Below are 25538 nucleotides of genomic sequence, written 5' to 3' on the forward strand. Positions count from 1 at the left end.
TCTGCCTCACAACCTTGTAGTGACTCAGGAGAGCCATGCTTGGGCCTCTTGTCACTCCTCCCATCTCCTTTCTTCAGGGTCCCTTGGGGGACATTTAGTGTTACACCTTTCTGTGGTAATTGTCCTCCTCCCTAACCAAGTGTTCCAGTAGCCTCAGGGGAAGCGGCTTGGAGAATCTTCAACACAGATGTGGATCCAGAATCCAGGGCAAGAGAGCTTAAGCACCGAGTGGTACAGACTCTGGAAGATGTCGTTAGGGAGAAAAGAGAATCCATCTTTCAGCTTCCTTATCTAGGTCTGCAAGACAGAGGTGTGTGTGCTCGCGTGACTATGCATGCCTACATTTGTGAGTGTGTATGTGCATGCATGTGTGTGCATGCATGCATGCAGTTGCATGTATGCATGCATTCTTTAAGCTTGAGGCTGGATGAAGCTAAGAACAAAGCATGTATTTTTGAAGCTGTCTTGTTTCCCTTTTCTCTCTTCACCCTGAATTTTTAGTCACTATGGTGACTAGGGGAAAAAAAAAAAACAGAAAAAGAAAAAGAAAAAAAAAAAGCCCTCAGCTTTATATTCAGGGAGAGTCAAAGTTTCCTAGGAGTCGGTCTGTGGCAGCCGTTGGGTGTGGCTTTTTCCTCTCTGTGTGTGCACACACACGTGATTGGCCAGTCCACGCCTCCAACCACAGATGCTCAGGCCTTTGTGGGCCTCGTGCCAGCTGTGGTTTTGAATACCGTTGTTCTCCCGAGTTAAGGATCTGTGGTTTCTAATTGCACTTCAGACTACCACGCTGCCCTGTCCCCACAGGTGTTCCCGGTTCATGCGAACACAGACGCATGCGTCCACTCACAGATGTGCCCTGGAAGACGGCACGGAGGGCTAGGACTAGTTTGTATATGTTAATATCTGAATTGCAGGGAAGTTTGGGTTTGCTGGACTGTGGGACTTTGTGGCTGTTCTTCATCAGGGGTCCTTCCTTCAGGCCTCTGAGCCTCCTTTTGTCACCAGTCTCTTCTCCACCTATTTACTGGGACGTCTGTGGGGAAAGTAAAGGCAAGACCTTAGGCCTTGGCTCAGGATACTCTGTAAAGCGTCAGTGAGTATCTTAAACTCTGCTGGTCATGCAGTCTTGCTTGTAGTGACTTGAGCCTGCCACTGTGGCAAAAATGCAGCCATGCTTAATGGCAAATGAGTGACCATGGCTGAGTTCTAACAAAGCTTTATAAAAGCAAGTGGTGGGTTAGGACTCACCAGGCTACTGTGTGCCACCCTCTGATTTAGAAAAAAGACAGATGTGAAACGAAAGGCCAGCCTGGAGAGTTTTCAGGAAGTGGACATTTATGTGGCTCAATGAAGGAGTTCAGTGTGGCTCTCTGAAGACTCAAAATCGGAAATTCCCCTTCAAACATCACAGGATTAGGGACAGACCCACTCAGTTGGGCTCAGAGGCTGGCTGTAGCAGGAGGGAGTTACAAAAGGGCCCATCTTCACTCATGACAAGAAAGTCCTCCCGGCTCCTCAGCGCTCAGTGCCTGACAGATGATGGGCACACAAGAAACACTTGACTGTGGCAAGTGTACTGCTGTCCAGCGACAACATCATCATCCCTTCTGTGCCTCTCGCTCTTCTTACGGTTCAAGGTAAACTTATTCCCTTTGCGAGGACCAGGGGCTCTGTTCTCCCAAATTGTGGCATAGTCTGGGACTATGTCAGAGGTGAAATTAAATGTTAGGGGGCGGAGTCCAGGGGAGGGTGGGGGCTGGCTTCAACTTCATCCACACTGTTCTGGCTGGCAGTCCTGCTGAGGCTTATCTGACATCTGGCTCAACCATCAGACAGGTGGATGGGCGAGTGAGGTAATGCTGGTCTCCACACCGGCAAGGGATCAGAGGCCCCGGGTCAGACCCGTTCAACCCCAGAGCAGTGGGTTAGATGGTGATCTAGTCTTGAGAGCAGTAAACAGGTGGTGTTTGTGACTCTCACGTTAGAAGCCCCTCGTTGTCTCCCCCTGCGCCATGCAAAAATGAGTCTGTGCATTTCTCAGGCTCTGCAGACTTCTGTGCTTTCTGGAAGCTTCTCCTCGGTGAGGGCAGTGTGGTGTGGGAAAGCCTCTCTCTCTCCTCCATGGTCCTTGGAGACTCTCACTCTCGCTGCTGGAAGCTTCTGCCTCCTCGGGCCTCAGAATGTCTGATGAGCACGTGCTCTCTTCAGGCCCCTCCCTTCCTTGAGCAGCCCCTCCCAACAGCTCTCTGCATGGAGGGGTGGGGCTTCTTAGCCATGGATCTCCGTACTGCTGTTCCAGAAACCAATCACTTCTGCTACATAACTCACATGGGAAAACAAACAAACAAAAAACCAAACAAAAGAACAAACAAACAAAACCACACCCGTTATCAAGATGGTTACAGAATTATGGAGGGAGATCAGAGTCTCCTTCCCTCTTAATCCCTTCCACAGATTTTCTCCTCAAGAACACTGGCAACGTCAGTCTATCCAGAGGCAACCAGTGTCCTGCACCCAAGCCCGACTAGGGATGCAGTTAGGATGTGGCCCTGGCACAAGGGTCCCCTGAGAGCCTGGATTATTCAGTATTTCCATCTGAGATCATCTGGTCCACTTCTCCTGTCCAACCTCTCTGTCCACCAGCTGCCTGTTTCCTCTTCACTTGCCTTCTCTGGTAGAGGTGACTAAGATGCTGCTGCAGGGGCCGTCCAGGGCTAGAGGGCGTGCATGGGCTTCGGAGTAAAGCAAATCTAGGTTTTCCTTTCAGCTTTGTGACCCTGGACAACTCAACAAATCAGGTAGCAGTTCCTTTTGGGGCTATCACAAGGGCTGAGGAGGCGACATGAAGAACGCTCATGGCACAGGGCAAACAGCAGCTGTCCCCATTGTTGTGGAGTGGAACCCGTGGAAATCATACCTCCAGTCAGGGCATGCATAAACATCCCAGCATCCCCATTTCAAGAGCTCTGGCTGCCTCTCCCTCTTTACCGTCGTCAGTGGTCACAGTACCCAGCCAAAATGAGCCTGTCCCTTCCAGTCATCGGAGGCACCTGGAGCATCTGGCTCCAGAGGTGCTGGCTGTGGTGTGCTCCTGAACTTGCAACTCTGAGCTCAGACTTGTCTCCACAGATTCCCCCTGGACCTGTCCCTCAGCAAAGGAGAAAGAGAGAGAGGCCCAGAGCAGGAGAGGGGATTGAAGGCTGGCTTTTGAGTTAGGACCTCACAGGCCTCACAGAAGCAATGTGAACCTCCAGAGGTTTGAGGACACCTTGCTCTGTCCCTTCCGAGCTCTGTGACCTTGAGTGGGTCCCTTCACTTTTGTCATCTCTACTGTGGGGACGGTAGTCCCAGTCTTGGGATGCCAGGTGCTCCCTCCTGGCTCTGGGCTGAAGGATGGGTCCCTTTTGAGGGATCTTGAGGTTGCTTTCTCCCCTTTCTGGGCATATGGGGCCCCACCCCTACCCCCACCCCACACAGAACACTCAGGTCTGGATGTGTGTGCCGGCTAGTCTTCCCATCACTAGGAGGGATCAGCTACTACCACACCCCCTGTTAGTGGTCCTGTCCGGGCCTGTCACAGGGACATCTACAAAGACATCAACCTTGTGACAGCCACAAGAATTAGTGACGCACATCTCCAGTCAGAACTGAAGGACCAGGAAAAAGGTTCTGACCAACAACTTTCAGAGCCACCAGGCAGGAATTCTTTGAATGCCACAGGCCTTTGGGGGATTCCTAGCCGCAAGGGTTAGTCTAGCCCAGAACACTTAGGTGGTAATGACTCAGCTGACTGACTGGTCCCAGCCCAGCATCCACACTCCTCCAGGCACCTCGGCTGAAAGTCCCTAGAATCCAGGCCTCACTGTTGCTCTCCCCAGGACAGCTTCAGTCTGGAGTCTCCCTTCTCTCTTGGTTTTCGACTTTTCTCTTTTCTTTTCTTTTTTTGAACTTGGTCTTATGAAGCCTGGGCTAGCCTTGAACTTGCTCTATAACCGACTGGCTGTGAACTTCTGATTCTTTTATTTCTATCTCCCAAGTGCTAGGATTCAAGCATGTGCCCATTGTCTGTATCATTCTCATATCATTGCATAGACTTCGTTTCATCTGATGAGCTCACACGATGAGTGTGGTATACCAGGCTCAATTCCCTGTATATAGTGTATAGAAAGCATATGCATATAAAACATATATAAATCAATATTTATATGCCTATATATGTATATATCTATTACACACATACACACACACAACACACACATATTTATATTAGATAGATATATTGGTTTTTCAAGACAGGGTATCTCTGTGTAGCCCTGCTGTCCTGGAACTCACTCTGTAGACCAGGCTGGACTTGAGTTCAGAGATCTGCCTGCCTCTGCCTCCCCAGGGCTAGGATTAAGGGCATTGACCATCACCACCAACATGAATACACTTTCAACAATTCATAAGATGTTCTATTTATCAACCTGGAAGCTCAGAGAGCTTGTATACCCAATGTCACATGGCTAGCAGACAGCAAGGTGGGAAGACACCTGTCTTCCCAGAGGCAGCTGCTATAAATGAATTACAGAATGCATCCTTGGGTCCACCCCGACATGTTATCCCAACAACTCCTCCACATACTATAGAGCAGACACACATGCTTCAGCTTCAGTGGTAAATGGGACAATAATGGGGACAGTGGCAAGGGGACCCTTGGCTGAGAGACCTGGCATCCAGGTCTTCTCCCTGCCTGCTGCCTATCATGTCTGGAGCAACATGCTGAAGTCTGGCAGGATTGGAACAGGGCCAGACAGGAGCCTGCAGCTACCAGGATTGGCTCTACCAGAGTGACAGCCTTATGATATGTTTTCCCCAGGTAAAGGAGGACCTATGTGCCCCTGAACTTCCTGTCAGGAAGAGAGCCACAGCTGGCTGCCTTAGACAGCAGTGGGCCAGGATCCCAGAAACCTAGGGTTTGGCCCTGAGCTGTGGGCTATTTTCCAAGGCAGGGTGACCCTAGGGTCAGGAGGCCTCCCCAGGATGGCCTGCCCCCACCTTTGAGGAAATTCACACTGTGGCTAGGTCTCCAAAGGATTCCCTGCCGTGGTGTGACCGGGCCAAGGTACACAGAACATTTGTTTGTGGAGTCCAGGCTTCTCGGCAGAAGGGCAGGGTGGGGCTCTAACCAGGAGAGGCACCTGCCTGGGTCTTGGACACACTCAACAACCCATTTCTGAGTCAGAGGAGCCTCCACTCATTGCTCCTTGGTCACCAAGGTGGGACAGGCAGGGCCTAGGGCATGGTCTGCCCTCTCTGTGGAGGAAGGGAGCCCAGGAGTGGTCAAAGTTCACACAGGAATGCTGGCTGCTTGCTACTCTGGGCTGGGCCAATTACCAGAGGCCTCTGGTGTGCCAAGTACCTCAAGGTAGCCTCTGTCAGGCTTTCCAAAGAAAGTTACAGCCTCTGTCCAGCAATGCTGAGCAGTCTGCGGCTGACACGGATGGTCCCCTCATCAGTTCTCTAAATCCTTCAGCTGGCTTGTGGCTACCACCAAACTATTGCTCCCAGGGCTTCAGAGAAGCAATGTGTTCATTGCAAGCCTTAAGAGATGCCAGCAGGCTAACCTAGCCCCATCTTGTTGGCCTTTGTTAAGGAAGGTTCTGAGAACTTGGAAACTAGCATTGCTAGGCTGGTTCTCCAGCTCCAGACGCTGGCACTAGGACCTGTTGGGAGGAGGTAGGTTGGGCAAACCACTCAGTCCTTAACTTGGGGGGGCGGGGGGCAGTAGGGGACTTAGCCAAATAGTTAGCAAATGAGGGACATGACGGGCCTCCGCCTCCAAATCACTCTGGGCAGAGGCCAGACTTGGGCTGCCAGGCTTATCCTAGTCTGCCTTTGAGGAGTCAGGATCCCCCTGTAGTCTCAGTTTTACAACATAAACCTCAGGTTAAACAGAGAGACCTTTCAGGTCTACTCCTGGTCCATCCCCTGCAGGGCCCTAGGGGAAGCCTCTGGGCCCCGGGGGAAGCCATCACGTGGGGGAATCACCTAGCAGGGCCTGGGCTCAGCAGCTCAGGAAGGAAGAGAAGGCTCTTTAAGTTGTCATAACAGAGCAGGCCTCCAGGCACCTCCTGTTTACCCAGGCTGAGCAAATACAGCCAGGCCCTAGCAACAGGCACAAAGGGGCCCTTGTGCCTCTGTTCCCTGGGCTCCCTCTCCAGCCCAGGCCAGCTGGGAGCTCTCTGAGAGGCAGGGGACTTAGCCTGGCAGGTGGGAATGGGGAGAGTCAGAACCCACTCTGGATTTGGGGTGAGGAATCAGGTCTTTAGACACTCTGCCCTGTGCAGGAAGGGAATCCCCCTTCCTTCAGATCAGCAAACTGAGGCTCAGAGAGAAGCCTGGCAGGGGCTTGTCAGTGTGAGATGGAGCATGTGAATCTCAGACCAATGAGGCAGTATTGTCCAAGAGACCTGCATTCAGCAGCGTGTTGCTGTCTGCAGTCAGGAGTTCCTCGCCATGTGAACCTCATGAGAGAAGAGCTGTGTGAGTGAGCATTTTGCCTGGTAAATTCTAAGCCCTGACCCAGACCGGAACAGACAGGAGGCAAGAGTCAAGAGGGAGTTAGGAGCACCCCCCCCCCCCCGTGGCACTCCCTCAGCCCATTTGAGAATGTGGGGGTGTCTCCAGTGGCCCACCTCCCTGTGGCACCCACACACCAAGTGGAGGTGCCCACCATAGGAACGAGGGGCTAGCATGTGATAGGCTGTTATGGATTGCTACAAGGGTGAATGCAGACGTTAAAAAAAAGAAAAAAAGCCAAGACCCAGGAGATGGCTCAGGAGGTTAAGGGGCTAGCCTAGCCTACAACCATGAGGACATGAGTTTGATCCTCAGTGCCCATACAGGACTCAGTGTGGTAGTGTACTCTTGAAATCCCAGCTCTGGGGAGGCAAAGACAAGAGGATCCTTGTGGCTCTTCAGTCAGTCAGCCACAATGAACCAGTCAGTTTGGGGCTCCAGTGAGAGATCTTGTCCCTGAAAATAAAGGGACTGTTTCTGAAGTTGACCTCTGACCTCTGTAATCACTTTCATCTGCATGGCCACACCCACACGCCTCCACACATAATAGTTAAAAAAAAAAAAAAAAGAAAAAAAAAAGAAGCTGGGTGGCCACACCTTTAGTCCCAGCAGAGCCACTGGGAGGAAGAGGCAGGAGAAGTTGCAGGTTCCAGGCCAGCCTGGTCTACATAGTGAGTCTAAGGACAGCCAGAGCTACACAGAGAAACCCTGTCTTGAAAAACAAAAACAAACAGAAAGCAAAACAAAACAGAAAAAGACCTGAGAAAGTAATTTCTACAAAAAGGAACCTGGGTGAGACCCTGGGAAATGGAGTTAACCTGTAACGGGCTGGGGAGAGCTCAGCTGTGGAGCCCTTGCTTAGCATGTGTGAAGTCCCAGACTCCCTCCCCAGGACAGCAGACAGGACAAATAAGATCTACAGAATGCTGGACCCCTATAGTGCCTTCTGACAGCTAACATAAGTTGGAGACCTTATTATGTTGATCTGTAAAATGGGAGAGGATCAGTCATTGTGTTATTAACTTATTATGCCTGAGTGCTTGAAGATGCATCAGGTGGACTGAAAGGCTTCATGCAGATAGCTGTTTGGTTTATGGTTACTGTTGTTCAAAGTGCAAGTCGGATTAATGCGGTCTTTCTGAATTCCAGAGGAGAGCCGTGCACTTGAGTTTTCAGTGAGCGGGGTGAGTCTAGGGGGAGGAAACAATAGGATCAGACAAAGAGCAACACAGATGGACGGGTGATCCTTAACCAAGAAGAGGTTCTGTGGTGTCCAGCAGGAGTGAACAATTCGGTTCTAATTGTCTACACAGTGGGGTGTGGCAGAGCAGAAGGGCTAGTGCTGACCTCACAGTAATGGATGGAAAAGCAGCCACTTGGGAGGGGTGCACCTCTGCAGGGTGGTGAGAGAGGTGTCTGTGCGCAGGCTGTGCCAGGGACGGTGACCCCAAATCACTGGAGAAGGCTTCCCTTCGTGAAGGGGTTTAAGGTTGCCTTATGTTTCTTTGTTACACTTCTGTTTAAAAATATCTTGGCTTTACCATTGTTTGTTTTGAAACAGGGTCTCACTATGTTGCCTTGGCTAACCTCGAACTCACTATGTAGATGAGGCTGGCCCGAAACTCATAGAGAGATGCCTACCGCTGCCTCCTCCATACTTAATTAAAGGCCTAAGCCACCATATCCGGCCCTGAATCTTTTTGTAAGTGTAGGTTGTTTTTTGTTGTTTGCTTTGTAAAGCTCCTGGAAGGTACTTCCTTTGTTTATAAAGAGCAACACGGAGCTGGAGAGATAACTCCATTGGTAAAGTGTTAGCTGTACAAACAAAATGACCTGAATTCAATCCACAGCACAAATACCACTGCGGTCAGTGAACCCAAGCCAAAGGCAGACCCTGTTTCAAAAACTAAGAATGGTACTCCTAAGGAATAGCATCTCCAACACAACTACACACACACACACACACACACACACACACACACACACACACACACACACACACACACGGTAAGCAAATGAGAGTTCAGATATAGTAAGCACTGCTCTGGGTCGAAGATTCTGGGTCCATAACAGGGATGCAGCTGGGGTGTAGTCTGGGGTTCTCAGTGTCGGGTGGAGGATGCCCCTCCATTAGGAGAGGACACAGGAAAGGTTCTGGTGCAACAACAGAGAGGGGACAGGTAAGAAAGCTGGCTGCAGCCTTGGGAACTGACAGGCCAGGTGCAGACTATCAGAAGTGCCAGGGTTTGAGATGGGTCTATTGCTCGTAGCTGCTCCCAGCTGGATACGGTCCCAGGGCATACCTGAAAAGGAAGGGGTTGTGGGGTGAACCCCTGCCTGTTTTCTCAAGGAGACAGGCCATGGGGGCAGCTGCTTGACCACAGAACAATTGTCTTTCCCCTTGGGATTTCCTGGGGCTAAAGCTGTGACCGGTCAGGACCCAGGGCCTAGGCTACCCTGGGGATATGCAAGCCATTCTCCCATATCTGCTGGACGTCTCTATCTTTCAGATCTCATATCTTCTCAGATCTCTTCTTTACAGAGATCTGACCAGGTGGCACCGTGTAAAGGGGACTGTCTTCTCCTGTGCTCCAGCGACCTGTCACTGCCAATGTCCCATTACCTGACGGAGGAGGCGCTAGCTCCTTAACGTCATGCCAATGGCCCAAAGATGTACTGCAGATGTTTGGGGCCTGTCCTTTACACTATGGTAGTGGTTCCCAACTTGTGGTCTCCATCCCCTTGGAAGTTGAACAACCCTTTCACAGGGGGCACCTAAGACCATTGGAAAACATAGACACTTACATTATGATTCATAACAGTAGCAAAGTTATAGTTATGACGTAGCAACAAAATAATTTTATGGTTGGTGGTCAGCAGGACATGAGGAACTGGGACGAGAGGGTTGTAGCATTGGGAAGGTTGAGAACCATTGGACGACGGAATGTTTAGTTAGATGAACCCCTCTACCTACTTGATTCCTGTAGCAGCTCCTGCCATCTGTAACAATCTCAAATGCCATCAGACATTTGTTGCCAAATGACTCTTGGGATGGGAGTCACAATTACCCTAGGTCTGAACCTTGGATCTATGGTAATCTTTGTGACTATCAGCCCCATCTCCAGGGCCTTGCTCATGGAAGGAGAAGATCAGTTACAGGACATTCAGCCCCTGACCGTGTCCCCAGCCGGCTCTGAGCCAGGAAGATAAGCTCATTTTCTGCCTACCTCTGCCGGCTCTTGGTTCTGGTGGGTAAAAAGCCCCAACTTTTTCAGTGAAACCTTTATTTGGCTTAATAGCTGTCCCCACCCACTACATACAGGGATGAGAGCTTCACCAGCATTCTATTGGAGGGGGATTATTCTCAGTGGGTCACCGTTCCCATGTCCCTCATGCTTAGTCACTACACTCTCACAGGTTAGGGCCACTGGAGGGATGGCAAATTATTCTTAACACTATTTTAAGACAGAAGTCTCATGTAGCTCAGGCTAGTCTTGGACTCACTATGTAGCTGGAGATGACCTTGAATGTCTCTACTTTCTGAGTGCTAGGGATACAATTGTTCACCACGGAAGCCAGTTGATGACCAATGGCATTGGGTATTGGAGCCGGCATTTTGAACATGCTAGTCACATGTTCTTCTAACTGGGTCACATCATTAGCCCCCGTATGGCACGTCATTACTATCCAAGTACACGCCGGCGGAACCCCTCTCTCAAAAGGGCACTCCTGGGATAGGATCTGCAGGACCACTGCAATGCTAGCAGAAGCCGTTTGAGGTAGGCAGATGACCCAGGCACAGCTGCTTGGAGGGCCGGTTTCCATGCAGCTACCTTGCTGGAGCTGTCCATGCAGGGACCCAAGGAGCTCCAGGCATTCACAGAGCTAGGGACCCCAAATTTGTATATCTCAGAAGGGCTACGTGCAGAACTCAGAGCTTGGGTACTGGCAGACCCCAGTGAGCTTTCTAACCAAACCAGAGAAGGGACACAATTGTTCACCACGGAAAGGTTGTCACTGTTTCCCGGGGAGGAGATGCTGAACCCAAACAAGTGAGCTTCATGCTCAGGGCCAGCCAAGTTGCCTCTACTCTGCCTTTGGTAACTGAACAATATGATGTTAGAATTTCCATTCTAGAAGGAATGGGCTTAGGCTGTATTCAAGAAATCAGCTTCCTAAATGACTTCCTGCTGATCTGCCCCATGAGGGGCTCCTATTGCCCTGTGAGATCCCAGGAATGAGGCCCATGCTCTGCCTACTGTCTCTGGGAGGGGACTGGGGCTGTTCTATGGCAGTACATTCATCCACAGCATACGCAGAAAGCTGGCTCGTGAGGGTCACAGAAGAGGACAATTGGGAACGCAGCCACTAGGTGTGTCACAGCACCACCAAGGGTGCTGTAGCACTAGTTGTTTAGGCCTGGGGGACAGTGACAGTGTGACCAACATGGGTACAGACCAGGAGAGTAGCCCTCCTTTTGCTTCAAGATAGCGTTTTCAACTTTGGAGGCCCAGCTGCACTGGAATCTCAGATCTCTCCCACCTCCTCAGGGAGTTCGCACCCCTCCCCTCTTCTTTGTCCACTGCCTTCAGACTACCTCTTGGAGGAGGGACAGAGGATGGCACACTGGAGCACAAGTAGTAGACATTTTGGTACCCTCTGCTTTCCACCCCCTAGCCTGCAAACTTGGATTTGCTCAAGGCGGTGAGAAACAATTTGTCCCCACCATGACCACTCTTTGGCCAGATTCTCTGTTTGTCAGACTCCTTTGCAGCTAGCAGAAGCCATTGGCACAACACCAGGCAATGACATATAAGGGAAGGTCTCTGGGAAGACTTCCAGTCCAGAAGGAGGGAGGTTCTGCTTCTCCATGAAGGAGTGTGTGGCAAGAGGGTTTTCTTAAGTTGCCATACTCTTTGTTTATGACGGATTACAGACATAATGTCTGGTGTGACAGCAGTCACCCTACAACCATGTGGCTCCAGCTTAACCCTGAAGATGATGGGCACAGAGATAAGAACCAAATGATCCTGAGGCCACCTACTTGTGGTTCAGTTGGAGTCTCTTACTTGCACACCAGAGAAGCACTGGAATCTGGGTGCGCACAGTGGGTCCTCAGGAAATAGTGGCTGCTGCCACTACGATGTGTGTGCAAGTTGCTTACTCAAGTGAGTGCACGTGGATGATGGATCTGTGGCTTACACACACAAGGACCTCTGGGGTCAGAAGGTCACTTAAGTCCAGGAAGTGTCACTTGGCTCAGGCAAGCGGACCACTCCCTTTGGCTTGCTGAGAGGCAGCTTCCTTGACTGTATGCTGAGAATGAGGGCAAAGTTTCTAGTTAGCACTCTGGGCCTCACACCTCAGAGACAGAGGTGAAACACTGGCCCCATCTGGGGAAACTGAGACTCAAAGGGGCCCATGGAAATGCCAAAGCTGAAAGCCGGGAATGGTGGACCATGTGACCTCACGCAGACTCTATATGTGGGAGGACTGTGTGTGTGCAGAGTTGAGTGTGTGATTGTATAAGGGCATGTGGTCAAGGATGCGTGTGTGTGCAAGTGTGTTTGTGTGTGTGTGTGCAAAGGTGCACATATAGGGCTGTGTATGCAGAGGTATGTGTGCAGGGTTTTATATATGTGTGTATAGACTGTGCATACATGCAAGGGGCCTGTGTATACATAGAGATATGTGTGTACATAGGTAAGTGTGTGTATGTGCATTTATATACAGGAACATACAGGAGTATATATGTAGGATCTGTATATGGGGTGCGTGCATGTGTGCAAGTGCATGTGTGCAATCATGTGTGTATGTGTGAGCGTGAGCAAGGGTGCACCTTAAGTGTGTTTACATGTGTAGGGTGCATGCATGAAGTCACTCCTCTAGTATGGAGACAAACCCTAGAGATCTAGAGACTTCTGCTTTGAGGGTGTCTGTCCTCAGCCCTAGTAGAGTGGAGGCACCTTGTGCATCCTAGGCTCCCAGACTCCTGGCTCCACAGGGCACCCCTGTGCACCTCTGACTCCTCAGAGACCAGCACTCCCCAGGTCTGCATGCTCCCTGAGGCTGCCTCCTGCTCTCTTCAAAACACTACCACCAGCAGCAGCAGCAGCAGCAGCAGCAGCAGCAACACTGGCAGCAGCTGCCCCCTCTTTCTGGGCCAGCCTGGGCCTGACCTGTCCAGCTGCTAAGGCTACCTTTAGTGGATGTGTTTTCTGGGAACCAGACTTCTCCTCCCAGCATCTTCCAGGCTGAGTAGCTGGTCTAGAGGCGTGTGTGTGTGTGTGTGTGTGTGTGTGTGTGTGTGCTGCTCCTCAGAAAGCTTTCCTGAGGTCTGTCAATCAATACCCATCAAACCATGCGGCATCCTCTAGGTTTCACCAGCTGGGCTCATCTGAGGAGTTGGGCTGGGACCTGCAAAGCAGGAAGGCAGGTGAAGGAAGTTCCAGGCTCCTAGAATCCCCTCCTCACAGAGCCTCCTGGCTTCCCAGAGGACAGGATCCACTGGACTTTGAACTCTGGCACATTGGTTGTCCTGTGCTGGCCAGCTCTGGGAAAGCCTCCTAGTCTTACCCCGCAGGAGGTCTAGTTTTTTGTCTTTTTGTTGTTGTTGTTGTTTAACCTCATCCTCAGATCCATCTTTCACCTGTAGTGTGAGGGAGCTCTGACTCTGGGGTCACCAGTCTTCCAGCTACCGGTCCCCCTCACCTTCACAAAAACTCATCTGCCCCCCTCCCACCCAGAAAACTCACCGCCTTGTCCTAGTATCCTCCTTACAGGGAAGCTTTGATCCAGCCTGGGCCCTGCGCCAAAAAGTCATTAAAACAAAGAGCAGCCAAGAAGAGGGGAAAATATCCCTTCTGGCTGGAGAAAGCCAAACACTGTAACACTCCAGGCTCAAGCTCTCCCGGGAGCGGGAGCAGAGCTGAGGGCTCAGGGAGGGTGGGAGTGGGGGCAGGGTACATACAGTGGGAGCTAAAGCAATGGGGGGGGGGGTGTTGTGGGTGGCTCCAAGGCTGACAGGCAGAGTGCAGAGCCTGATTTATGTCTGCTGTGGCCTGGAGAAACACCCTGCCCCTTGGGGGACCATAACCTTGCTGGGTTGGGCACTACAGGGGCTGGCATGGAGTCCCTGGTTCCTGATGTGTCCTGTAGCTAACAGACATTGGGGAGGGAACACTATTGGGGCCACGTGTGTGTTGTAGCTGGCATGAGACTAACAGAGAAACCGAGGTACCATTGGCTCTTCCTGAGTTCTCTGTACCTGTCTTGTAGCTGGCCTGCAGGTCACATGACAGAAGCCTCAGAAAGCCTCACCTCCCTGCCTCGCTGGTGAAACGGATGCTCCGGATGGGAACTCTAGCGGACATGGGAGCCATTGGAGACAGTTCGGGGGACTAGATTCCAAACCTTCTGGCTGCCTCCTGGCTGCGTGCCTGCTATGAACCAAACACAGTGCTTCTTGCGGTGCGGGGGTGGGTTTGGGGCATGGGGAGCACAGGGGGGGGGCGTGGGAGGCTTGGGGTGTGTGGAAAGGCTTGGTGGGCTTGGGGCGGTGTGGGGGTGTGTGGAGAGGCATGGGGGCATGAGGCGAGGTGTGGCGAGGGGAGGGACGTGCGGGGCCTCTCATCATGATCTGATTTGACTTTACAGGGAGCAGTAGTGTGGTGCCTTTATTCCCCCTCAACCCCCAAATCCACAGTGGTGTCAGGTGGAGCCCAGAGGTGGCCTTTGTAGAGCCAAGGTCACACAAGATCCACATCGAAGCCAGGACTGACACACAGGGTGCTTGGGTCTCGTGCTGACAATCATGTGTCTTGGCCAGGACGAAGAGAGGCTGACAGTCCTCTGTTCCCTCCCCACACCTCTGGGGCCTGGTGGGAAAGGGCACAAGAGTACTGCCTGCTGAGTTCTTGTGTGTTGTGCTTGGCACAAGGGCAGGTGTTCAGTGGGCATGGCATTTAGCTGAATGGTAGGCAGGGTCAGCATCATTTTAACAGAGCCTGCTGGCCAAGAGCCCAGGGGAGAACCTGATGTTCGCAGAGACCATGTGGGGACGGATGCTCATGACTGATGCAGAGGCCCACAGAGGGGATCTCAAAGGCAGCATAGCCTAAAGCTGGTCAGAAGAATAGTCTACAGGTTGCAGGAGAGACCCCAGTCTAGAGGCCATGTTGTGGCTGCTGGGGCGCGGTTTCTTGGTTCTGATTGGGTGTAGCGGAGACCAAAGGACTGAGGTGCCCTGTCTGTACCATGGACTGGGCCCTCCTCTCTCTCCCAGCTTCAGGCTTCTCTGGCTTCTTGAGCCTAAAGCTGAAAGCCTATCTTCGTGCCTGTCCTTTGATCTTTCACCCCTCCCCTCGGCTGAACATTTTTAGGGAAGGCTGGGGAAGGGCCATGTGGAACAAAACTCTACTTCCTGTCCTTAGCGAAGCTAGGTACCACCAGAGAAGCCCACTCAGCGTGGGCGCCGTGGTGTGAGTGATAGAAAAGCTAGGCCTTCGGCTTCAGGCTTTGAGCCCATGCTGGTTGCTAGGGTAACTGCAGCCCGTGGCAGGAGGCCTAGCAGCTGAGAGGAGGCGGATACTGGAGTGCTGGGGGGGGGGGGGGAGTCAGCTCAGCCCCCTTCTTTTCTGCTCCAATGGGGGAGTGTGTTGAGCTGGAGTGTGTGTGTGTGTGTGTGTGTGTGTGTGTGTGTGTGTGTGTGTGTAGGCCCAGGGTTAGCGTAGCTTAGCAGCAGTAAAGCTATGTTCTTTTCCAGAGACCTCTTCTTAGAGTAAGTCCACATCAGGAATCCCTTTTATTTTGTTTTGTTTTTGTTGTTGTTTGTTGTTTTGAGACAGAGTCTTACTATGTAGCCCTGGTTGTCCTGGAACCCACTATGTAGACCAGGCTGGTCTTGAACTCACAGAGATCCAACTGACTGTTTCCCAAGTGCTGGGACTAAAGGTATGCCAGACTCTATAAAAGCCTGAGGCATTGAGTGGAAGGGCTTTAATGTGTGAATTTTTTTTTTAATTTTTATCATTTTTTATTAATTTTTTTTACACTCCAGATTTTATTTCCCTCCCAGTCCACCCTCCAACTGTTCCACATCCCATACCTCCTTTGCACCCCCCTGTCTTCACGAGGATGTCCCTACCACCCACTACCCACCTCACCCAAACTTTAAACTCGCTGGGGTCTCCAGTTTCTTGAGGGTTAGATGCGTCTTCTCTGACTAAACCCAGACCCAGCAGTCCACTGCTGTATATGTGCTGGTGGCCTCATCTCAGCTGCTATATACTGCTGTACTTTTATAAATGTATTATTCTGCAGATTTTTGCTTAGTTTCTGAGATTTTTAACATTTGCAAACTACAGTTCTTCTTTGGAACACTATGCCATGATTTCATAGATACATAGGTAGTAACATAATGTGTGAATTTTGAAGGGGTTGTAGTCAGGATTATTAACTATTAAAACAGTCATTAAGCTGTATATGTATGTTGTAGCCATCACCCTGTCTCAAGAGCTGAATAACCTTGTCCCAAGGAAACGTTTGCTTCCAGACCCTGGAGACTGGCTAGGTTATTCCTCCCTCAACTGACAGAAAGGTAGATGTGACACACTGAGTGTGTCAGTGACGCCACTGGAGACTACTTTTGTGCGTATGTCTATATGTATGCATGCAAATTCATGTGTGTGCCATGCAGGTGGAGGCTAGAGGTCCACCTGGGCCATGGACCTTCAGGAGCTGCCCACCTTGGTTTCTGAGGCAGAGTCTTACACTGGGCCTAGGACTCGTCTGGTGAGCTTGAGAGGCTAGGAGTCCTACTGGGTTGGCTTCCTCAGGACTGGGGGTTACAAACTCAACCTACCATACCCAGTGTTTTACATGGGTTCTTGGGATCGAACTCACAGGGCAACAGCCTGATTGACTGAGCCTTCTTTCCAGACCCTGCAATGGGAAGTTTTGAAGTAAGAAAGGCCCAGGCTGTTGGAGGAAATAGAGCAGGGACCATGACTGAGATGTCACTGGCCTCAGTGTCTCTGACTATGAGTGGGTGGAAGGTGGCTGTGATAAACTGGGGGGTGGTTTTCTGTGGTGATAGGCCTGAGGTCATTCTTGTAGGTGTGTCTGCATCTCTTCCAAACCAAAGAACACTCAGACCCACAAGGCCAGTTTCTCTCTCCTGCTTCCCCTGAGAGGCAAAGGGTACCCTCTAGCTGCTTGAGTGGGGGAGCTAGACAGCAAGGGACAGAGCAGGTAGCTGGGGCCAGATTGTGAGAATTTGAAGGTTCTAGATCATTTTGAAATTTAAGTTCTTGGAGTCTTCTCTTTTGGGCTACGGACTCTCAGAGATGAAAACTGGGCCTTCAGGACTGGAAGAGTATCAGGAACACTGTAGGTGCGCAGGAAAGGGACTTCAACACTCAACCATTGGTGTCACCGTCTGGGCCTCTGTCAGGACGACCCAGTGGCTGAGGGGGTCGCTGAAAGAACAGAGGAAGGTCTCCACTCTGGGCTGGCCGTGCCTCTGCTTGGATAAAAACCTATGACATTGGCACGGCCAAGCCTTTGCTTCCCCCATCTGCTGGGCTCCCCAAGGCTGGGGTGTGTCTGCAGAGGCATGGGCAAAGGAACAGACCTGCAAGCTGCTGCCTATTTATCTCCTTGTCGAAGGCTCGCGCCTTGGGCTGGTGTGTTTCTGAGCATCAGGGTTTGCCTGTGAAAGGACAAAAGCTTGATTGTGAAGGAAGAGCTGCTCAACCTTTCATTAGAAATGTCTTCTTTATCCCAGGGGAATCTGACTAATAATGACACCAGTAACCTCCAGGTCCTTACATGGATACTACCCTTCACACATTTCCAGGTCTGCCCACCTCCACCATCTGGCTGGCATGTGCCAGCTCTGGGGACAATAAGACAAGGAAATGGAGACTCCTTTCCAGATAGGGAAACTGAGGTAGTGAGAAACAATGTGGGGTATCCCAGTGCACGGGACCATGGGAGCCCAGCCCTGTGAGAGACAAGGGTGGGGAGGCTGTTGCCCATGTCACTGTGTGCTCCTGGAGGCCTGGCTTTCAGTAAGCTGGGAGACTGGGGTGGCCAGAACAAGCCAAGGGTCCCCATGGGCTCATCCTCGGCCCCGACACAAGCTCCGCCCGGCCGAGCCTTCACTTCCTGAGCTGGCTGCTAGAACAGGCTGGGTTGCTGGAACCCTTCCTAAAAAGGAATCGGGCTGTGGTGGCCCAGGCTATTTTTAGCCAATTGTGTTGAAAATCCCAAGTGCATGTAGCATCATGTGTTTTCTTTTATAGCGGGGAAAATAGGAGATTCCCACACCCTCCCCAAAACGGGTTGTGCCCTTTGAAGGAGTCTCATGTAGACCTCTTACCATAAGAGCCCAGCAAGTAACCCGCCTGTGGCTAACCAGCCTGGGGTTTCTGGGTTCAGGCCTTCTGGTTCACAGAAGCACTACTGCTGACCCAGGTTCTTGGGGAGTATAAGGTATGTGAGGATTAGCTCATGTTTCAAGTGGGGGTTGGACAACTGTCTTTAGCCCCATCTCCTTGTCAGTTCCTATTGTTTTAAAATATTGTTTCAGGGCTAAAGAGATAATTCAATGGTTAAGAGCACTTACTTACTGCTCTTTGAGAGAACTGTGGTTTGGTTTTAAGTACCCCACTTCAGGTGGCTCACAAAGGATCCAGCGCCCTCTTCTGGCCTCTGGGGGCACCTGCACTCATGTGCGCATACCTACACACAAGCACATGCATATACAGAATTAGTAAATCTTCAACTACAACCTTTAAAGGTATAACTGACATCAAAGAACCTGTCCATATTTGCAGTGTCCAGTGTAATATGTGTGGAAATATATCTACTGCTATGAAGCTGTCACCATGATTATGACAGTCAATTTATCCATCACCCCCAAAGTCTTCTTCCTTTTCTGTGACAACTGCCTTGCTGCCCCGGCCACCCTGGGTATGCTCTCAGTGAACGTGGGTTAGCTCCTAGATCCTGGAGTCTGGGAATCAGTGGGGCCACATAGCTTGCTCTAGCTGAATGGCTTCTCTAGCTGGCAGTAGTATCTTGAGATTCAGCCATTTCTTTGCATGTACCTGTCATTCACCCATATATCACCAAGTGTCATCTCATTCCAAAGGCACAGCAAAACTGGTTACCTGTCATCTGTGGGCAGACATGCACAGTGTTTCTATTTGGGGATGTTATATACAGAGTTGTTGGAGGTTTGGGTACCAGCCCTTGGATGGGCATGTATTTCCTTTTCTGTGGGGTAAATGTTCAAGGGATTCTTGGGTCCTTGGGTTTAAGTTTTTTTTTTTTTTTTTTTTTATCTTATTTTATTTTTCTTCTTGAGACAGGGTTTCTCTGTGGAGTCCTGACTGTCCTGGAACCTGCTTTGTAGACCAGGCTGGCCTCGAACTCACAGAGATTAGCTTACCTTTGCCTCCTGAGTGCTGGGATTAAAGGCGTGCGCTGCCGCTGCCACCACCACCCAACAGGTTTTTATCAAACCACCCAAATATTTTCTAAAATGGCAGCACTACTTCACATACAGCTTCAGTACCCTTCCCCTCCGATACTTGCAACTGTCTGTCTTTTTTTTTTCTTTTTTAGTTATTTGCTTATTTTATTTTTATGTACATGCGTTTGTGTGTGCCCACAGCATGCGTGTGGAGGTCAGAGACAACTTGTGGGCGTTGGTTCTTTCCTTCTACCATGAGGGTTCCAGGAATCAAAACGACTTCAAGGATCTCAAGTGACCAAGGTTGGTGACATATGCCTTTACCAGTACAGGACCCTGTCCTGTATTTTCAAACTGACATCCTGAGAGGGTGGAGGGTGGGAGGGGGAGCGAGGCAGCATTGAACTGTGGCTTAGATCTACACTTCCTCCATGACCAGCCACTAGGCATTTCATCACATGGTTGTCACTGATAGCTTTTGCCCTGTTTCCACAGGTAGGTAGGTCATGGATGGGTCACAGGGTCAAGTGTGTTCTGGATAGTGCAGGCAGTCCTGGCCCTGAGTCTCAGGTTTCCCATCTGTAACATGGCAAGGACCCTGAGCTACCTCTTGTACTGTGTTTTATTCACTTGAGTCCATCCTGTCACGCACAGATGACAGATAAGGAATTTTGATCAGAAACACACGCCGGCGCTAGTGAGTTGGCACCTGGAAGTTTGTACTCAGAAGCCTGTGGGTGGGAGACATGTATTAAACTCGCCCAGAGGGTTCGAGGTGTCTGAAATGAAGGGTGATAAGGGTGAGAAGTTTGGGAGTGCTATGGCTTGAACATGCCCTCCAAATGTATGTGTTAGAAATCTGACGGCATGAGAGCAGGGTTAAGAGGCAGGGCCTTTAAAAGATGAGCGCGGTGGGCACTCCTCACTCACGTGTTAATGCTGGCGTGACGGGCGTGAGTTCTTAGAGATGAGTTGGGCTTCTCTTCTATCCTCCCTCCCTGGCTCCTCCATCGTGGGATGATAGAACTAGGGGGTCCTCTCCTGATGCTTCCTCAATCCCACCTTGGATCTCGCAGCTTCTGCAACTGGAGACTTTGCAAATGCAGGAGCCCTGCCACTTCTGGCTTTGGAGATGGAAGGAGGTGTGTGATGAGAGCAGCCCGGAGACTGGGACACTGGGAGGGATGGCTTTTCCCAGTGACACACTCAGATGGACTCCATCTTGCCTTCGCCTTGGTTTTGACTCCATAGAACCTACTTCAGACTTTCCCCAGAGCTGCAAAGGTAGTAAATGGGTGCAGTTTCAAAGTGACCACGCAGCTCTGGGGCATTTGGTTCCAGCAGGAAAAGGACTGTGATATGGTGAGCGTGTATTTTATCATAATAAAAGAGAAACCACACCGTTAAAGCAAAGTGGTAGGCAATTGCCCAGCTCAGTGTGGCTATAAGGGAACTCTGGTAGCAAGCTAACTCAAGAACAGAAAGAGGTTTTATTTTGCTCACAGTTTTGGTGATTCATGGACACGGTGCCTGAACTGGCTCAGGTCCAATGAGGATCTCATGGCAACGGTATGAACACAGCATCTTGAACAGGAAGAGGAGAATGCTGGGTGAGACCACACTGGGGACTAACGAGCCTCTCGTGAGAATTACCAAGGAGGACCAATGGACTGATTTCTCCTGGGCACAACTCTGATGGCCTAAGGCCTTCAATTAGGCCTCTCCTCCAAAGGTTCCACCATCTTCCATGGTGCCACGTTGCAGATCAAGCTTTTGAACACCAGGGACCTTGGGAGATGCAATGCTCAAACCACCTCCAGCTTTGTCCTCACTCGGGAGCCTGTCTGCTTCATGCAGATGGGAGCAGCCAGACATAAGGGAGACTTTAAAAAACTCTGGGGTGAAATTTGTGAAATCTCTCTAAAAGTGGAGAGTCAGAGAATTTGAAAACACTACTTAAAATATCACTGGTCTGAGCTCTGCTCTTTTTATTTTTATTTAAAAAAAATCACCTATCATCTGTCTGTCTGTCTATCTATCTATCTATCTATCTATCTATCTATCTATCTATCTAACTATCTATCATCTATGAATCTATTGTCTTATTGTCTGTCTATCTATCTATCTATCTATCATCAATCTATCATCTATGAATCTATTGCCTGCCTGTCTATCTACTTATCTACTTATGTGTGGGCACATCTGCCATAGTGGAGTATGTGGAGGCTGGGGGACAATGTGGAAGAGTTAAGTCTCTCCTACCATGTGGGTTCTAGGATCAAACTCAGGTCATCAGCCCTGCACTGGGCCACCCTGCCCATTGGTTTTTAGTGGTAAGGTTGACACTAGTTACATCCAGACAACCGTGTGTGGAAGCGAGAGGGGCCTCAGGTTGATTATGTCTTCTCATCTAGGGAAGCTTGGCTCTCTCCCCAGGGTGGTTTTTCCCTGTGATTTGCAGATAGGCAGGGCTTTAAGCCCTTGACTGATGTAAAACACCCCCCACCAGCCCTGAGTATTCTCTCCTGGCAGATCTCTCTCCAGTAGTCATCTGTTCACACCCTGCTTTGCTGTGTGTCTTCCCAGCCCCCAGCTCAGATACCCTGCTCCCCAGTCCAGGCCCCTGGGTCTGTCATGCAGGATGCTCCAGGTGCAAAGGCTGAGCAAGCAAAGGCCTCAGTGCCACTGAGATGAGGTTCATGCCAGGAAGACTCGGGGAGCCCCACCTTCTGGATCCATACCTCTGGAGTGTAGCTGAGAGTCAGCAGGATGGGGGTGGGGCTGAGACCGGCTTGGACCCTCTTTCCTTGTGTGGCCTATGGAGCCGTGTGGGTATGGGTGTGTGTGTGCCGGGCTCAGCTCATGGGCAGGCAGGTGGCTGTACAACAGGCACCACTGTAGGAGAATGTCCTGTGAGGCTAGTCATGTGCTCAGGGTTGACATTCCTTCTGAATCTTAGCAGTAACCTGTTTTCACCATCTGGCACCCGAAGAAGCTCTGAGGCCTACTGATTCATCTAAGTAAGGGTCCTCAGGTCTGGGGGCCCAGCTGACTCCAAGGCCAAGCTTTGGCTCTCAGGGCTCTGCCTCAGGCAGCTGTGGTTTGAGCTTCATATCAGACCTTAGACTTTAGCAGCACCCAGAGCCTACCCATGCTCTCTCTGGGGCAAAGAAAGCCAAGGAGATTTGAGGTTGGCGGACAGGATGGGCCAGGTTCTGTGCCAAACACAGTCTACGTCTTTACCTGGTCCCTCAGCATTGCCTCTGTCTCCTTGAATGCCAGGGCGTTTATCTTGCCTTCCACATCCATGAATCCATCTGGGTAGCAGGAGTCTTTGGAGTATCTCAAGGGACACTCGCCTTGTACAAAGGAGGAAACCCTTGGTGGGATTGGCTTGCTTGGCCTGGCAAGCATGGCGTGAATGGGCCTATGAATATGCCCAGCAGTCCTGAGGGGAAGTCACTGTCTTTATCTTGGAGACTTAAGATTAATGTTCCTTCTCCATTAAAGGTAGCATAAATAATCATAGCTGGGACTGTAGCCAGATCTATATGACCCACTGCCAGGTGGTCACTAGGGAGCCCTATTGTTCTCAGGGAATGTCAGGGTCAAATGACAGAGAGGGAATGGGGAACCACAGTGGAGGCTGTGGATAGCAAGCTGGCCAGCTGGGGCTCCTGGTGGCGGTGGTGGGGCAGACCTGCAAAAGGTGCCCACCATCTTCTTGCCACATCTTGCCCCCAAGCCCAGTCAGGGTCCTGCAGGCAGGCCTAGCATCAAAGCTCTGAATGGTAGCCCTGTGAAGTGATTGATCCCCTGTGTTCCAAGTCTGGCACCCCATAACCCTAATAGCTGCCTGCTGACTCAAGTCTTAACACAGTAGCATGCTGGGAGGGGCAACTGTCCCCTTCTGGCAGTAAGCGCTGAGAGGGACTGACTCAGGGTCACCTGGGAGGTACAGAGCGAGTGGGAGTTTCCCAGGGCAAGACCTTACAGAGCAGGCCACAGCCTGGGTTATTTGAAGCTCCTGTGTCTGCATGTGAGACGTCTGCAGGATGTCCTTTTCCTGGTTTTATCTGGTGACAGTGACGTGTGGGTGGGAATAGCAGGAAATGAGTGACCAGTGGGGTGGCAAAATTGGCAAGAGCCAACGCAGTGAGTGTGGAGAGGCTGCCTCCTCAGACACGGCATGGCTCGCTTGTGTGTGTGTCTATGTGTCTGTGTGTGTGTATGTGTGTGTGTATGTGTGTGGTCGCTGAGGCCCTGTGCATCCTGTCAACTGCTGGTCTCCCCAGACAGGACCACAGCCAGATCTTAGGGTCTGGGGCCAAGTGTGTGGACACTTTTGGAACAGGCAAAAGACAGAGAAGAAGACTGGGAAGAGGGGAAAGCGTGAGCAGAGATAGGACTAGCTATCCAGGAGACCATGATGAGCTGGTACCATGCTCCAGGCTGCTGTTTGCCATACTACAGGATCCTCCTACCTCTAGTTATGACTTTGAGAGGTGGCTGGGGGCGGGGCATGGATGCAGCTGGCTGAGATCTTTAAAGTGGCTGATGTTGGAGTGCTTCTATCCTGAGTGAAGGACATCAAGGAGAGGTGGCAGACCACATGGCCAGCTTCTCTTGGGAAGTCCCTTTTACCGCCCCAGGCCCTCAGCCAGTGTGTCACCAACTCTACCCTAGCATGGCTGTGCTGGGGGCTCATAGGGTAGGATGCTCTCTGGGCTCTGTCTCTTTAGGAGGTGCCCCTCTCTTAGGGACCCACCCAGTTTGCTCCAGCTTGTGTTGCTTTATAAGGTGTCTCTGACTACTCTCTGTGAGATGGCGGCGTGGCCCCCCACTATGTGACCCTTTACCATGTCTACACTCATCTGTTTTCCCTCCATACTTGTCTGGGCCACAGTCAGCATTACTGGAATTATGGAATTATGGAATGATGGAATTACGGTATTTCCCACGTGGCCCAGTCCCCAAAGCCTCTCTGCACAGGGCAGACCCTGACATCTGGCAGAGGTAAAGCCTCAGGCCCTTTTTGCCAGGTAGTTTCCCCAGGTAAGTGTCTTGACCCCATGTCTCCTCACCCATGAATGAATGAATGAATGAATGGGAGTGAGGTGCTAGAGGCCGGGAAGGAGAAAAGAACACACGCAGCTCAGACTTGGAATAAGGAGCCAGGCCTGAGGCTCTCTCTAGCAGCTGCCTGCACAGCTGATGTAGGCCCCTCCCTGTGCCCAGGCGGACTGTTCAGGGCAGGCCCCGGAATGGGAGAGCCTACACCTCATAGATGAGCAATGGCTGTTGTCTGGTCTGCCAGCTTTGTGAAAGACAAAAGCCAGGGGTCCATTTAAAAATCATTTTTTTTATTAACATCATCTTCCTGTTTAGCCAAGTGTCTGTCATGTATAAGGAATGTCGGTAAATATTCCATTTGAAGCTTCTTTGTACATATTTCCATCGATAAATAAACTCTGAATTCACATAAAAAAGTTAAACTTAAATAACTCATATTTCCTTCTCTTGTAACAGCCATATATTGGTAAAATATAAATATTCTTAGACTCGGGCTTTGTTCTAAGGAGAGAACAGTAATTCACCACATGGTACAACTGGTGACAATGAGACCGAGACGTTGTCAGCTGGTGTCCTGGCATGGACGAGTACTGAGGTGGGAAACAGAAAATTCACATTTGGTTTTGGGCTGAGGGCGGGGCGGGAGAGGTGTCGGGGTGGTCAGAGGACAGGACAGTTGCTTTCATTACAGCACTGATAAAAATAATCTGTTCTGCCACTGAACTTTAACCTGGAATATCTTCTTCTACATTCGCTGATTAAGTCCGTAATCATTTTACTTAAAACTCAGGCGTCGACTAACTGAATATGGCACATAATCCATTGGGGACATCAGTAGATTCAGAGGACAGTCATGGATCTGGCAAAAACAAGAATGAATGGATGCAGGAGCAGAGAGCAATGATTCTGGGTTGGTGAGGTTAATCCACTCTGGTTACATATCCATCCAGGGCCTTGGTTCTGCAGGTGCGTCCACTGAGTGACAGGATGGCCCCGGCAGCCCGCGCAGAGCATCTGAGCCCGTGTGGCAGGTGAGGCGGGCGGCCAGTCAGAGCACACGGGGGATGACAGTGAAGGGTACAGCAGGGCTGCTGGCCTCCAGTTCCAAGGCTGTCAGGAAGCACTCGGTGGCTGCTGCGTCGTTACCCTGAGCTTGGAGGACCTCGCCCAGCCCGTTCCAGACCTCGTGGGCTGTCGAATTCACCTGCACTGCATCCCGGAGAATCTTCTCAGCTAGACTGTAGCGGCCCAGCTGGTGAAGGACCAGAGCCTGCGGAGACAGACAGTCAGACACTCAAGGAGGGCCAGGTACCTACGTGACCTGGGCTCTGAGCAGAGACCCAAGAGGCAGGAATGTACCTCCTACTCTTGGCACACATGTTCTTGCCAACTCCTGAGCTTAGGAGCAGCAGCTGAAGAC

At 50.9% G+C, this 25538-nt stretch overlaps 1 protein-coding gene and 1 long non-coding RNA gene across 18 annotated transcripts in view; one reads left to right on the top strand and one right to left on the bottom strand.

The window, feature by feature from the left end:
* The first annotated feature begins 226 nt into the window (after positions 1 to 226).
* Gm10432 (predicted gene 10432) lies at positions 227 to 24526 on the top strand. The gene is made up of 4 exons (NR_045741.1): positions 227 to 310; positions 13843 to 14042; positions 19247 to 19348; positions 20122 to 24526. It is a non-coding gene; the product is annotated as a predicted gene 10432 (long non-coding RNA).
* The window catches only part of Ttc7b (tetratricopeptide repeat domain 7B), a 220068-nt gene continuing 218917 nt past the window's right edge, over positions 24388 to 25538 (bottom strand). For all 17 annotated transcript variants that reach the window (NM_001374711.1, NM_001033213.1, XM_006515326.3 and 14 more), the window contains one exon: positions 24388 to 25388. In NM_001374711.1, coding sequence (NP_001361640.1) covers positions 25167 to 25388 — 222 coding nt within the window. In that variant the 3' untranslated portion in view covers positions 24388 to 25166. The remainder of the gene's footprint in view (positions 25389 to 25538) is intronic.

Source organism: Mus musculus, chromosome 12 (assembly GCF_000001635.26).
Source record: "Mus musculus strain C57BL/6J chromosome 12, GRCm38.p6 C57BL/6J".
In the NCBI taxonomy this organism is placed as follows: Eukaryota; Metazoa; Chordata; class Mammalia; order Rodentia; family Muridae; genus Mus; species Mus musculus.